The sequence below is a fragment of the Fukomys damarensis genome, unplaced genomic scaffold (genome assembly GCF_012274545.1).
Source record: "Fukomys damarensis isolate Sample0158 unplaced genomic scaffold, DMR_v1.0_HiC HiC_scaffold_27, whole genome shotgun sequence".
Lineage (NCBI taxonomy): Eukaryota > Metazoa > Chordata > Mammalia > Rodentia > Bathyergidae > Fukomys > Fukomys damarensis.
This window is the reverse complement of record NW_022900939.1, coordinates 16,879,027-16,893,641: the sequence shown is the minus strand read 5'-3', so window position 1 is coordinate 16,893,641 and position 14,615 is coordinate 16,879,027. Positions and strand designations below refer to the sequence as shown.

The following is a 14,615-nucleotide window of genomic DNA, read 5'->3' as shown; positions in this document are numbered from 1 at the left end:
CAAAAAAAAAAAAAAAAAAAAAAAGGTGAAGGGCTTTAGTTTGCTGAATGAATGTGATGACCCCTGGCAGGAGCAAGCTTCTAGGTGAAAGGGAGCAATTTCAGCGTATTCCCAACAGTTCCACCAACTCACTTCTTTTATTAAGAATACAATACTCAAGCTTTTTTTTTTAATACCAGGGTTTGAACTCAGGACCTTGTGCTTGTGAGGCACTGAGCTAAATCCCCCCACTGCAAGCTTTTTGAAGTCAGTCCAAAACTAAACATTTTTAAGTGGGAGTGTCATAGTCTAAGAATGTCAGTATTGATGTTATCTCTCTAAAGTACAGATGATTAGTAATTCTTCATATTTGGAAGAAGTGCAAACATTTTTGGATCTTGAGCTGGGTTTCTTCTAAAATGATCATAGCTCTTCCTGGGTTATTTATTTGTCTACATAGTATTAGAGCAAACATTAGTGGACCCCATTTTATTGTGATTTACTTTTTAATTTTTATGTATTTTTTGGTAATGGGGATTGAATTCACAACCTTGTGCTTGTGAGGCAGGCGGCAGAGCCACTGAGCTAAATCCCCAGCTTATTATGATTTATTATCACAACTACTTTTAACAAATTACTACTAGGACAAATTGTGTCTGGGAAAACAGGCTATTAAGAGCATGATCTTGTGTGCATGTGTTAGGTCTTAAATACACCTATCTTTTGGAGTGGCTGTGAAGATAAAATTAATTCACATACAGCACTTAGAACTATGCTCAGCACATAATAAATGCTCAGTAAACATTAGTGGTTGTTACTACTACTGCTACTAGTATTATTTCATCTGTTGCATTTATGGTGGCAGGATTGATTGCTGTAATGTGTTGTGGAGGTGCCATAGTTTGGATCTGAAATGACCCCTAAATGCCTGCGTGTTAAAGGTTTGGTTTCTAGCCTTGGACACTACTGGGAATTGGTGGAAACTTTTAGAAGTTTGAGGTGGTGGTACCTCACCTTTTAGAGTTGAGGTCACTGGGGCCATGCCCTTAAGGGAGATATAAGTACCGTACCTCCTTCCACGTCCCCCTTTTTGCTTCCTGGTTGTGAGACAAGCAACTTTGTTACCTTATTCTCTCCGCCATGATGTACTGCCTCACTACTCACCCAAAGGCATGGATCCAGCTGGTCATCGACTGGACCTTCCAAAACTGTGAGCCAAAATAAACCTTTTCATGTATTAAGTTGATTTAACTCAGGCATTTGTTACAGTAACAGAAAGCTGACTAACATAGGGTGTTTCACACAACTGTATTATTGTTCATAGTATATTATAAAGAAGGACTTTTGTTTTATGTTCAGGCTTTCTTTGATTAATGTTCTTGCCTTTGTCGTTCTACCAGTCCCATCACATGACACCCAATTCTAGCTGAACAATAGACCAAGTTGAGATTGTGTTAGTTATATCACTAAGAAGAGTATTTATCCTGGAACCTATGATCAAGTTTTAAAAGATCCAGGAATAGCCAAAAAAGTATAGTGACATTTGTATGTAATGTATATGCATTTTTTAGGAAGAAGATAATGGGAGCTTTCATTAAAGTCTAATAGAAATCTGCTATGGTTGGATGTGGTTTGTTTATCACGGGTTCCTATTTTATAGGCTTTGTCTCCAGTGTGGTGACTTTTTTTTTTTTTTTACAGTACTGGGAATTGAATCTAGGGCCTTCACAATGAGCTACATCTCAAGCCTTTTAAAATTCATTTTATTTTTACTTTGAGATACAGTTTCACTAAGTTGCTAAATTGCCTAGGCTGAGTTTGAACTTCTGGACCTCCTGTCGTAGCCTCCCAGAGTGCTGGGATTACAGGTGTGTGCCACCATGCCTAGCTTTCTGTGTTGATCTTGAGGTGGTAGAACCTTGAAGATGTGGTTAGGCCATTGAGGGGCACTGCCTTTGGAAGGGGTCGGTGTAGTTCCTGTGGAACCCTAGTTAGTTCCTGAGAAATAGGTAGAATAAGCCCAGCCCCTCAGTCTCACTGTAGCTTCCTTTCTGGCCATGGAATCTCTGTACAGTCGCTCCTGCCTTTGTGATGCTGTCTGCCATGAGGCCCTAAGTAGTTGAGCAGATGCCATGTTCTTGCACCTTCAAAAACTCTTAGCTAAATAAACCTTTCATTTCAGAGTACCTGGCCTCAGATATTTAGCTTTAGCAGTGGAAAATGGACTAATATGGGGACATACTAAAATGAGTTTTAAGTCAGTACTCTCAGGTGCTCCTTTTGGCTTCTTTGCTTTTTCTCCTGGTCTACAGATTATGAGTTTAACTAGATGCTTTAATTTACTGAGTGAAGTTTAATTAATGGGTTAAATTAGTGGATCCCAGTCACTCTTAGGTGTATGGAGGACAATGAGTTTTTACATTTGCCAAGTGCATAACTAGAACTTTTATATATGTAAAAACTCAGTGTCACTCATTCCTCTAAGTCTAGTGAGGAAGACAAATGGCTAAGCAATTTGCATCCAGTGTAATAAGTACTTTGGATACCTTTTGCCCTCCCTTTATCATGCTTCCTGTGTGGTAGCTGTTGGGTAATAGTTGCTGTCTGCCCTCCGCTAATCCCCATCTGCTGTGTGACCAGAAGCATCTCTTTAGAGTGTTTAGATGTCTCAGATCCCAGGGCCTCTTCAGCTGCAGGTTAGCTTTCCTTTTCCTTTTTTTTTTTTTTCAGCAGAATCTTGCTGTGCAGTTCAGGCTAGGCTTGAACTCACTATATAGCCAGTGCTGGCCTTGAACTCTCAGTGATCCACGTGCCACATCCTCCCAAGTGCTGGGATTACAGGCCTGCGCCACCATGCTCCACAAGCTGTTTAGCTTTCTATTGTATAATAAACTTCATGGAAAAATATGTGTAACCTTACCATTTTCATGGCTCTTATTATAACTGATGCTCTCTATATAAATTAACATGAAGTTGCATTGTTTACTAAATTGCATCTTTATAAGTTCTCATTTATGAAGTTGATAAATTTTAGAGCTCTCAGACAAAAACCCCCTCAAAATCCCACAACCCTATAATTTATATGCAGTGAATAATTCCTCTATATGTAGATCTGTAACACATCTTGACATATCTTAGAATTGTAACTTTTGTCTTTCTTGATCAGATACCTCCTGTCATAAGTCTGATTTTAAGTAGTGTTTTAGTCAGGCACACAATACCTGGACCCTGTAAGAAGGCTTGTGGTTTTGGGGTTGTAGTCCGTCGTGGGCTGGCTTCAGGGCAGAAATGGTTGGCGGAGGGCAAGGTGGAGGAAAGCTGCTCACCTGCTGGCTGCTAGGAAGCAGAGAGAGCAGGCAGGAGCTGGGGAGGCACCATCCAAGGGCAAACCCCAGGGACACAACTCTTCCAGCCAGGCCCCACCTCCTAACAACACTTCAGCTGTGAGCTCACCTGTGGATCAGTCTGCTGATGAGTATCAGTGCTGTATGATCCGACTACCTACTGAAGAAAAAAACAGGCTGGGATATAGCTCAGTGGTAGAGCACTTGCCTGGCCTGTGTGAGACCTTGGTTTCAATCCCCTGTGCCACAAAAACAAAACAACAAAAGTCCTTTAGTTCGCTATCTTCTTTTTGCTTATAAGAAACCACCACCCTGAAAACACTAGGTAATTTGTTCAAGGTCATACTCAACATAGTCTAGAGGTGGCACATGCCTGTAATCTCAAAAACTGGGAGGCTGAGGGCCGGGGATTTAGCTCAGTGGTGCCTCCACCTCCCTCGCAAGCACAAGGTCCTGAGTTTGATCCCCAGTACCAAAAAAAAAATCTACAGGACTTAGCGGGGCAGTGGAAAAGTAAGACATCAAGATGACTTTTTCAGTTTTTGTTTCAGTGGGCCTTCATTATATGGAATTCTTGTATCACACACCTGTTCTCTTCATTGGTATAAGCCACAGAGCTCTCGTTCTTAGTGTGTCCTATACAGGCTATGGGGTTAGCATTGCTTAAACACATCTGATGTCCTAAGAAAATTGCTGTTTTAATTTGGAGAGATGCATTCATGGCATAGTGGTAGTGGTAGTGCAAGAATACACTGCCACTATAAGCAAAGGAGAAGATCTTAAATCTGTTGTCTCCTTTTTTTTTTTCTTTTAGGGATAGACAGGAAGCAGATAGACAGGAAGTGTTAGAACATAAACTCTTAGCTTCTTGGGATAATGGGCATCTATAACTTAAGATTTTGAATTCCAGTTTACTGTAATACTTTTTCATTGACCACATAATATAGTCATCTTTCATCTGACTAAAAACCAGATATTTTGAGTATTGCAAATATCCCTGCCTCTAGCATTCTAGGATTTTAAAAAAATGCAAAAGGTAAAATTCTTTTGCTATTTGAAAGCATATTTTAAGAAAGGCATAACTGAAGTTACTGCCTGGTACCAGAACCAGTGTCTTGGAAATTTTCGTGGAAATTCTAATCTAAAGAAGCAGATTGCTTACCTTGGGGTTTTCTTGCAGCTAGTCCTCCTCGATTTGTAACAGTAGAAGAACTTCTGGAGACAGCAAAAGGAGTCACCAACATGGCTCTAGCCCATGAAATTGTGGTAAATGGAGACTTTAGGATTAAGCCAGTCGAACTACCAGAGGACAGGTAAGGTGGTCAGTGAGTTGTCTTGTTTAGCAGAATGCTGGCGTTTCCTGGTCCTGGAAATGTTTCTTTCAGCTGATGCCAATCGAGTGCATTTTTCCTTTGTACTGTATTACTAAAAAATTCCCATACTAGGAATTACTAGAGTTTGAAAGTGGATCTCAAGGCCTCTGACCCTTCAAAATGCAGATAAAGGGTCTGAAAATCTGGAAAATCTTTGATGTAAACTTCTCCCTACTTCGTAGGATTTAGCTGCCTCATCTGTTACCTTGGTTCATTCGTTTCTTGGTAACCATCCCATTGTAGTGTAGCCCTTGGTTGACTTGCATGTTTCTCTAGAATACATGAATACAAAGGCTGTGATTTATTCTCAGTATCCCTAGTATCATTTCTTAAATTAAAAACCCTATTGATTGTGAGGTGTGCCTTTCCATGTCATTGTAAAAATGCCACTGATTTTAAGAAAGATCTCTATTTTAAGGATGTTAAAATGTGAAAAAGAATGTTTTGGTATCAAGGAAATACAGATGTAGCTGCCGTTATTTCAGCAGTTCATTGATGTCAGGACTCAGGATTGATCTCTGTCGCTCTCCTGATCTGTTCCTAATGGTTGCAGAATGGGTGCTGCAGCTCCCAAGCATCTACCATATGCCTGCGTTCTAAGCAAAAGGGAAAACATTGGGTAGAACAGAGCTCTCTTTTTGTTAGGAAGGAGCATCTTTCTCTGGAGTCATGAAGCAGACTTTCTCTAGTGTTTTGCTAATGAGATTTGGTCACATGCTATGGGAATGGAATTGACATGATGGTCTTATTAGATCAGTCATAATTGATTTTCATAGGCAACTGTGCTCCCCTGTAAAACACTGACATTCTGTTAATAAAGGAGAAATGGCTATTAGGTTGGCAAGCTCTAGTGTCTCCAATGGGAGGCATCTACATTGTTTTTTGTTGTTGTTGTTGTTGTTTTGTGATTATTTTTGAGACAGGATGGCCTTGAACTTACCATGTAGATGAGGCTGGCCTCAAACTCGAGGCAGTCTTCCTGCCTCAGCCTCCTGAGTTCTGGGATTATACATATGCACCACCATGCCCAGCAAGCATATGGTTTTACATATATTACTTATATATCTGCAAAGAGAGTACCTTCCCAGTGAAGAACTGTGCTGGTGATGTACCTCAGTTGCAGACTGTGCTTAACAGTAGAGTGTATGCTTAGCATATGCAAGGCCCTAGCTTCTCCGAAACAAAATGAGAAGTACTTGTTCTTAGGACATGAAAGCTGGTTTTAGAGAGAGGAGGGGCCCTGTTCTGTGCCTCTGCTTTTTCTTTTTTTTTTTTTTTTTTTTTTTTTTTTGGTATGGGGGATCGAACTCAGGACCTTGTGCTTGCAAGGCAGGGGTTGGAACCACTGAGCTACATCCCTGGCCGAAAGCTGGTTTTAATGAGACACTATAAGTAGTTACAATTTGGTACTTAGTTAAGCAGTTGTCCCATATATCATATGGGAATAGGATATTTTAGGGACCAAAGTTCTTTGTTACATGCTGAACTATACTACTTAATTGTGCATATTTTAGGAAACTTGCAGATAACAGGAGTAAAATTTAGCAGACCTGTATTTTCCAATAGTCTTTTTTATCATATGCCACTGTTACATGCTATTAATTGGACTAATGTTGGCCACTACAATTAGTTGAAAGTTATTGTTTCTAATAAGGTACTTATTGAAAAAAATAGCTAACTTAAAATAAAGTATGTATTAGTTTAAATATGTCTGGGAAATCTTTTCTTGATTCTTATCGTTTTTAAGATTTATTACCCCAACCAATAGGATCTGTGTTCTTAAAAATTGATTTGAGACTTTTTTTGCCCCTACCCCCATTTCTCTAGCTTGGAGAAGAGAGTCAAGGAGATTGTACATAAAGCTTTTTGGGATTGTCTGAGTGTCCAGCTAAGTGAAAACCCCCCGACGTATGACCATGCCATCAAACTTGTGGGAGAGATCAAGGAGGTGAGCCAAGTGTATTGTGGAGTATTTATCCAGCTTTGCAGTATTACTGCTCCGGAGAGAGCATTTAAAAGAAATGGAAGAATGAAGAAGCCAAGTTACTTGCAGAAATATGGATTATTTTTGTCTTAAAAACAACAAAAAATATTTTATGAAACAGGTTATTTACAAAATATTAATAGGTATGGATATATTCTATTTATATTGGCTAAAAAGTGATTCGGTCTTTGGGATAGAGGAGGTTTTGGGTGGTAGGAATTTTTTTTTTGTGATACCTTTAGCCATAGTTAGTCTTAAAGAAGAAATATATCTGTGGAAATTGGAACCAATAGTTGCCTCATAGATTCACATTAATAAATTTGTTCTTCTTTTCCCATTATCAACATTTGTTTTTTTGTATGGAGGTGATTGGTACCTAGAGTTTAAATAGAAACTTTAGCAGCTATGCTAAATGAACCTGTGATGGGCCGGGGATTTAGCTCAGTGGTTCCATTGCCTGCCTCGCAAGGGCAAGGTCCCAAGTTTGATCCCCAGTACCAGAAATAAATAAATAAATAAATAAATAAACCCGTGAGGACATTTTTCTGTAGATTTGTTGAATGAGAGGTTAGAATATGTATAGCCTTTCAGTGGCAGTTGGTTAAAGGTTTATTTGTATAGTTATACATTCTTTCATGTATAATCCAAAACAATGTTTAACTAAGAAACTTTGATTAAACTTAGCTGTGCTCTCTTGTAGACACTTTTATCTTTCTTGCTGCCTGGTCACACTAGACTGAGAAACCAGATAACAGAAGTCTTGGATCTGGATCTAATAAAGCAGGAAGCAGAAAATGGAGCCCTAGACATTTCTAGGCTGGCCGAATTCATTATTGGCATGATGGGGACACTGTGTGCACCTGCTCGAGATGAGGAAGTTAAGAAACTAAAGGACATTAAGGAAATAGTGCCCCTTTTCAGGTATGGAAGTGTGTTGATTGAACTCAGTGCACCTAAATGCAAAACCTGTTTCAGATTTAAACTTCCTGAAGTCTAAGTGGTTAGGTATTAAAAAAAAATTTTAAGCAAACATCTACAATACTGAAAATTAGGAGAATGGAGGAAATTACCCATAATTTTACCATATAAAAGCTACCATCACTGTTTTCATTTTATATATATACATACACACACACACACACACACACACACACACACATACATATATATTTAAAAATTCTAAGTCAGCATGTATCTTCCATGTAGATCGACCAGTGTTTTCACATTTTTTCACAGTTGCTTTATCGTTTTATACACATATACATGAATGTACCTTTCCCCCCAACTGTCTGAGGCTTATTGACAGACTGTGACATTTTACCCTCAAATATTTCAAGAACTACCTCCTAATAATGTGGACATTCTTTCATTCACAATATAGCCAAAATGTTAAAGAAATCTAATATTAATATAATCCTGTTAACATGTGTATTAACATATACTCCATATTAACTTTATTTCTGGTGGTGCCAGGGATTGAGCCTAGGGCCTTGTGCATGCTAGGCAAGTGCTCTACCACTGAGCTATGCCTCCAGCCCCCTGAATATTTAATTTTAAATATATGGTGTGATAAAGTTCTTGTCATTTTTATACTAACTAATGGAATGACATGATGCTACTTGAAGATTATATTTTATTGATTTTTTAAAGACATGGTCTCACTACATAGTTCAGGCTGGCCTTGAACTCACTGTGTAGCCTAGACTGGCCTGGAACTTGCAGCATTCCTCCTGTGTCAGCCTCCCAGCTGCTGGGCTACAGCAGTGCACCACCATGCCCAGTAAAAGGAGTTGACTTTTGGTTAACTGCTTAGCTTAGTTTTCTTGTAAACACGTAAAGATATTATCTGTCAAAATGATTGTAGGCCATGTTGTCTACAAGGAAAGTGACCTCTGAGTCATACATGGCATTTGGACTGAAAGAAAGAATGCACTATAAATAAGGGATAGGCCCCAAACTTTGGGGTGACTTTTATGACGGCATGGCCCTCAGGGAGCCCCTCAAAGCCATGCTGTAGAGTATGAAGCTGTAGAGATTATGAAGCATACTGGCTCCCGTGGGACCTAAGGCTTTTAAGCCGGGTGGCTATACTTGGACGTGGCTGTCCCTGTGTCTTGGTGGTCTGCTCCTGGCTGTAACTGGAGTTTTGCTCAGAAGATGTTTGGTGTCACCCTGCGGGCAGGCCATGTGACAAATGATGTTTCCACGTTCGGGAGTCTGGATGTGCAGTTAAACCTGAGGAGACTCCCGGGTGGGCAATACGGGTCTGACTTTTTCTGTTCTAATCATTTATTTTTTATTGCAAGCTTTATGGATATAATAATATTCTGACGTGGAGCTGTAAGAAACTTAGTACACTTTAGCAGTTTCCCCTAATGGTAATGTTTTACAAAGCTGCAGTATAGTATTGCCGCCAGGATACTGCCACTGGTACAGTCTGCTGGTTGAGGTAGATTTGCTGTTTTACGTGTACTTGTTTGTATATCTATCTGTGTGAACTTTTATACAGGTTTATCATCAGTGTAAGTTCGCGTGTCCCCTCCTACATTTAAGATACTGAACAGTTTCAGCATCACAAGATGTCCTTCATAATCATTTTTTAAACTATCCATAAGCATTTTCAGTGGCTGCAAAATATTTATTTGCATAGACAGAATCAATTTCTCCCTTAGGAAGGACAATTAAATTGTGTATAATTGTGAGCTGCTTAACCATGCAGTGAATTCTTTGTGCACAAAACTTTTTCTGTATTTTAGGTTATTTCCTAAAGATCAATTCTTTTTTCTTTTTGGTACTGGGGGTGGAACCCAGGAGTACTCCACTACTGAGCTACATCCCAGCCCTTTTCATTTACTTATTTTTTATTTTGAGACATGGTCTTGATAAATTGCTCATGTAGGACTCGAGCTTGCCAGCCTCTCACCTCAGCCTCCCTCAGTGCTACCACAGCAGGCTCCAAACATGATTTTTATGTGTGTATGTGGTACTGGGGCTTGAGGCCAGGGCCTTCACTCTGAGCTATGTCCCCACCCTGTTTTTATGTTTTATTTTGAGTAGGGCCTCTCTAAGTGCTAATTTGCCTAGGCTGGGCTCAAACTTGTGATCCTTCTGCCTCAGCCTCCCGCAGTGCTGGTACACATGTTCACCACCACTTGTGACTGATTCTTGGAATGGGATTACAGTGTTAGGGTCTCAGCAGTTTTCGGACTTCATTGCATATTACTACCAAGTTGTTTTTCAAAAATTTTATGAGGAAAGAATTTATTTCTAGCTTTTTTGATATTTTAAAAGAGAAAAGATAGCATATTCTCTCATTTCTACAGTACATAGCAAAATGTTCTTGCCAGGTAAGGTGGCGTACATCAGTAACCCCAGCACTCTCAGAGGCTGAGGCAGGAGAATAACAAGTTACAGCCTAGCCAATTTACCAACCTAATGAGACCCTGTCTTAAACTACAGAATTTTAAAAAGGACTAGGATGTAGCTTTTTTTTTTTTTTTAATCGGGGATTGAACTCGGGTCCTTGCGCTTGCGAGGCAGGCCACCGATCCGCTGAGCTAAATCCCTGGCCCTAAAAATGATTTTTCTTTCTTTCTATGTTTTTTTTTTTTTTGGTACTGGGGATTGAACTCTGGACCTTGCATTTGTGAGGCATGCAGCGGAACCACTGAGCTAAATCCCCAGCCCCTAGGATGTAGCTTAATGCAAAGGTTGGTGTGTTCCTCAGTACTAGGGGACAGGGGAAGAAGCCCTGCATTATAAATTTACTTAAGAATTTAGAAGTAGAATTGAAAAGACCATCTAAAAACAGTCACTGGGTTTTTTTCATTCATTTAGGAAGCTTTCATTTATCCCTCCTATGCGCTAGATGTGGTGTTGGACGTTATTAGTAAAATAGTAAGAGTTTACAATCTAGCCAAGGTAAACGGGGAATTCTTGGAAAAGTCCTTTGAGGAAATATCTTATAGCAAAGTCAGATTCCCACCATAGAGTAAAGGAACTGCGCCAGGCTTGGGAGCAGACACCTGTAATCCCAGCTACTCAGGAGGCTGAGGCAGGAAGATTGCAAGTTTCAGGTGAGCCTGGGTGGTTTAACAAAACTTAAAAAAAAAATATATACAAAGGATGGGGGATGTAGCTCCATGGTAGAGCCCTTGCCTGGCGTGTATAACGCTCTGAGTTCAGTCCCCAATGTGGCTCACCTACAAAATGACTGGGACAGCGCGTGCCCTGTCTGAGGGAGCTAGCAGTGCCTCGCAGTTCCAGCTGATTTGGGCAGTGATGAGAAGTGGGCCCAGGTTGTCTAATCTTTTGATTTTTCAAGAAAGATACAGTATGTGAACGTGAAGACCAGGGTGGCCAGCTGCCTGCCCCTTGCCTTGCCTGTGGGCTCCATCCTTGCTCTGTGGCTGCCTCGGGAGTTGGCATTTTGTTCCACGTTGCAGGAATGAGCAGGTACCTGGTGTTCTCTTTGGGCACAAGGCAATATGGGGAACTCAGGGGACAAGGGTGAGGTGAAGGGGAGGTCAGAAAGCAGCTGAAAACTGCTCCTATCATTAGGTTAATGTTTGCATTTCTGAATTGATTTTTCTTCATCTGTTTTTCTCTTAACTTTCCAGACTTTCTTGCTACCTGTCTGATATGAACAGCTCACCTGTTTTCCTGTCATGTGTGCTTAGGAGAGGCTCTTTTCTTGCAGGGCAATGTTTGCCGTGCTGGACTTAATGAAGGTGGACATGGCCAACTTTGCTGTCACTAGCATCAGACCCCACCTCATGCAGCAGTCGGTTGAGTACGAGAGGAAGAAGTTTCAAGAACTGCTGGAGAAGCAGCCAAGTATGTTTCGTGCTCTGGGGTACCTTTTGTTGGTGTGTTTTAGTTGGTGTTTTGTTTCATTTTAGTTGGTGTAGCTTGTTGCATAATGGTACTTTTTTCAAACAAAACTAAAACCATGGATCAGAATAGTCTAGTTTAGACAGGGACTGACAACAAGTTGAGACTGCATCTAAATCATTACATATTGAAAAAAACACTTCCGTGCCAAGAGCAGCGTGGGTAGGGTATGTGAGCAGGAATGAAAAGGTGAAGGCGCCCCAAATTGAACTTTTGTTTGATTGTTATAAATGAAAACACTGGTGCGAGGTAAATTATATTCTTGGTCTTGGTTTTAGAATCATGACAAATTTTATGAATGCTCATTCATTTCATTTTTCTTTTCCTGTGACAATAAGACATTTCACTTTGTTTCTGTTCTGTTTTGGGTGCTGGGAGTATTAGGGATTGAAACCAGGGCCTTCACTAAGTTGCTAATTTGCTCAGGCTGGGCTTGACCTTGTGATCTTCCTGCCTTAGCCTCCTCAGAATGCTGGGATTCCAGACATGCGCAGCCATGCCTGCTTTATTTCTGTTCTGTTTGCATAAACGTGGTTTCACTCCCAGGGCAAGTCTCATTTTTATGAACCTCTCAGGTGACTGTAGGAGAACAAGGAAACTATAGAATCTACAACTGTGTTATATTTCTAAGGTGCTGTTGTTGGTCGCTGCATTGGCAGTCAGGAAGTTCTGAGTGAACTTCAGTCTGCAGGGCCAGTTTACGATGAGTTCTCGGTAGCCCCAGCTTGCCGGCAGTAGGGTGCAGTCTGGGAACACTGCGTAGCTTGACCTGATGAGTTACCTCAGTGCCCCCACAAAGTCGGGTCGTCCGTCCCAGACCCAAGTCAGGGGCTGTTGGGGCCAGGAGGAGTCAGGAAAGGACAGAGCAGAGGAGTGAAGAGAGGACAGTGCAGCGCACATTCAGCAGCACTCTCCTGGGTAGAGGAGCCTCGGGAGCGGCGGCAGGTCCCGGAAGCAGGGTGCAGTGGAGAGCTCTGCCGAAGCGGAAGCGCAGTGCAGTCCTTGGTCGGTTGGAGTGTAAGATGTCCACCACTTGGAAGCTAAGGTTTCCAAGGCTAGTGGGCCTCGGAGAATGCCTTCTGCAGAGGCAGATGGCCCAGCAGCTGGAACGGGGACTCTGGGTCGGTGTGCTGGCAGAGAAGAAAGGCACACCGGAGAGGCGGCCATGGCCTTGGAGCCCACGTGCTTTCAAGGAGGCCTCCGCCAGCCTAGCTGCAACTCCTGTAGGACCTGGAAGGTTCGTTTTTTGCTTTTAATGCAGACAAGGTCCTCATGGTCTTTCCTCGGGATACCTGCTACACTACTCAGCTTGAGAAGCTCTCGGACGCCTGCCGGCAGATGACAGCCAGCTTAGGCTTCCCTGACTGCTTCCCATGCACTGAGTGCACATCCAGCACCAGGAGGCCCGGTCAGACCGGGTCCACAGAAGAGGCTGCACTGCGTGCCATGCTCTAGCTGGGCCTCATCCCATCAGTCTGTCCAGGAGCATCTGCTGCACAGAGCCAGAGTCATCAGCGCCTCTGGCTACCTCTCCTGCAGGGTCAGGCCAGGGACAACAGGGAAGGAAGGTTTGTGGAGCACTGTGGTGGCAGGGCCTGGCTGAGTGCTGGGTGGACCTTATAAATTCCTTTACACCAGGAAACTGATGCTCAGCTGATGACTTACCTGACACGACTCAGTGATGGGCAGGGCTGTGATTTGGACGAGTTTTATTTGATTCGGGAAGTTCATGAAGTCATTCTCTACCCTGCATCACACCACCAGGATCTTCCTCAAAGCAGTTCCGAGAAGCTGCTGCTGGGTGCCTAGTAATGTTTGCAGCTCTGTTTTACAGATTCTCTGGACTTTGTCACCCAATGGCTCGAAGAAGCCTCTGCTGACCTCATGACTCAGAGGTACAAACACACCCTGCCAGCCAAGGGGGAGGCTGCCGGCCCCGAGGGTGCCCTTGTTCCGAGCGCTGTCTGCGTCCAGAACTACGCGTACCTGAAGCTGCTGAAGTGGGACCACCTCCGCAGGCCTTTCCCCGAGGTCAGTGCCCCTGGGCCCCACTGTGCAGACTTCTCTGTGTGCTGCTGAGCTTTTCTGAAAGAATAGCATTACTCGGATGTCAGCTGCCACAGATTCTCCCATTCAAGTGTGCGGCTCAATGGTTTTTAGGATATAGGTAGATTCATGAAACCACCACCACTGCTTAATTTAGAAGATTTTTGTTACCCTGAGAAGAAATCCTATTCCCTTCAGCTGTCTTTGCCCTTGCTCTGCTCCCTCCAACCCCAGCTTCTTGCCTGCTTAGACTCTCGTCCTGGGTGTCTGATGTAAATGGATTTATACAGTATGGGCCTCTGGGTTCTTTCATGAAGCATAATGTTCATCTGTGTTGTACCATATATCAGGACTTCATTTGCCCCTAAATATGCAACCCATTTTAAGTTTTTAAGTGTACGGCAGCATTAAACAGTAATTCCCTGGTGCACTACTGTAATCCCAGCATCTGGGACTCTGAGGCAGGAGGATTGCTTTGAGTTCGAGGCCTGGGCTACATAGTGAGACCCTGTCTCGAACAACCAACAAATAATAACAACAAAACCAAACACAAACAGTAATTCCCTATTCCATGACCCTGGCAACCATAGTTCTACTTGCAGACTACAGATTTGAGCACTTTAGGTACTTTATATGAGTGGAATCATAAAAGATTCATTCTTTTGTGCCTGGCTCATTGTCCAACATGATGTCCTCAAGGTTCATACATGTTACAGTGGGTGTCACTATCTCCTTCCTGCTTGAGGCTGAATAATTTATTCCCTTGTGTGAATCAGTTGCTGGATATTTCTGTTGTTTCCACTTTGGGCTACCGTAGAGTACAAGTGTTTGAACTTTCATGTGCACCATTTTGTGTGGGTGTACATTTTCATCTCTTACCATTTGGAGGAAACACCAACTAAGAAAGCACTGCATCACTTTACAGTCCCCCGAGCGATGTATGATGCTTCCAATCTGTGCTTCTCAGGGCCCAGGATTTAGCTCAGTGGCACCACC

General features: G+C 42.2%; 1 protein-coding gene across 3 annotated transcripts in view; it reads left to right on the top strand.

The window, feature by feature from the left end:
• Positions 1-14,615, top strand: part of Tcp11l1 (t-complex 11 like 1) — a 28,214-nt gene that overhangs the window by 4,917 nt on the left and 8,682 nt on the right. For all 3 annotated transcript variants that reach the window (XM_010612643.2, XM_010612644.2, XM_010612645.2), the window contains exons 3-7: positions 4,504-4,636; positions 6,524-6,644; positions 7,381-7,601; positions 11,380-11,516; positions 13,408-13,604. In XM_010612643.2, coding sequence (XP_010610945.1) covers positions 4,504-4,636; positions 6,524-6,644; positions 7,381-7,601; positions 11,380-11,516; positions 13,408-13,604 — 809 coding nt within the window. The remainder of the gene's footprint in view (positions 1-4,503; positions 4,637-6,523; positions 6,645-7,380; positions 7,602-11,379; positions 11,517-13,407; positions 13,605-14,615) is intronic.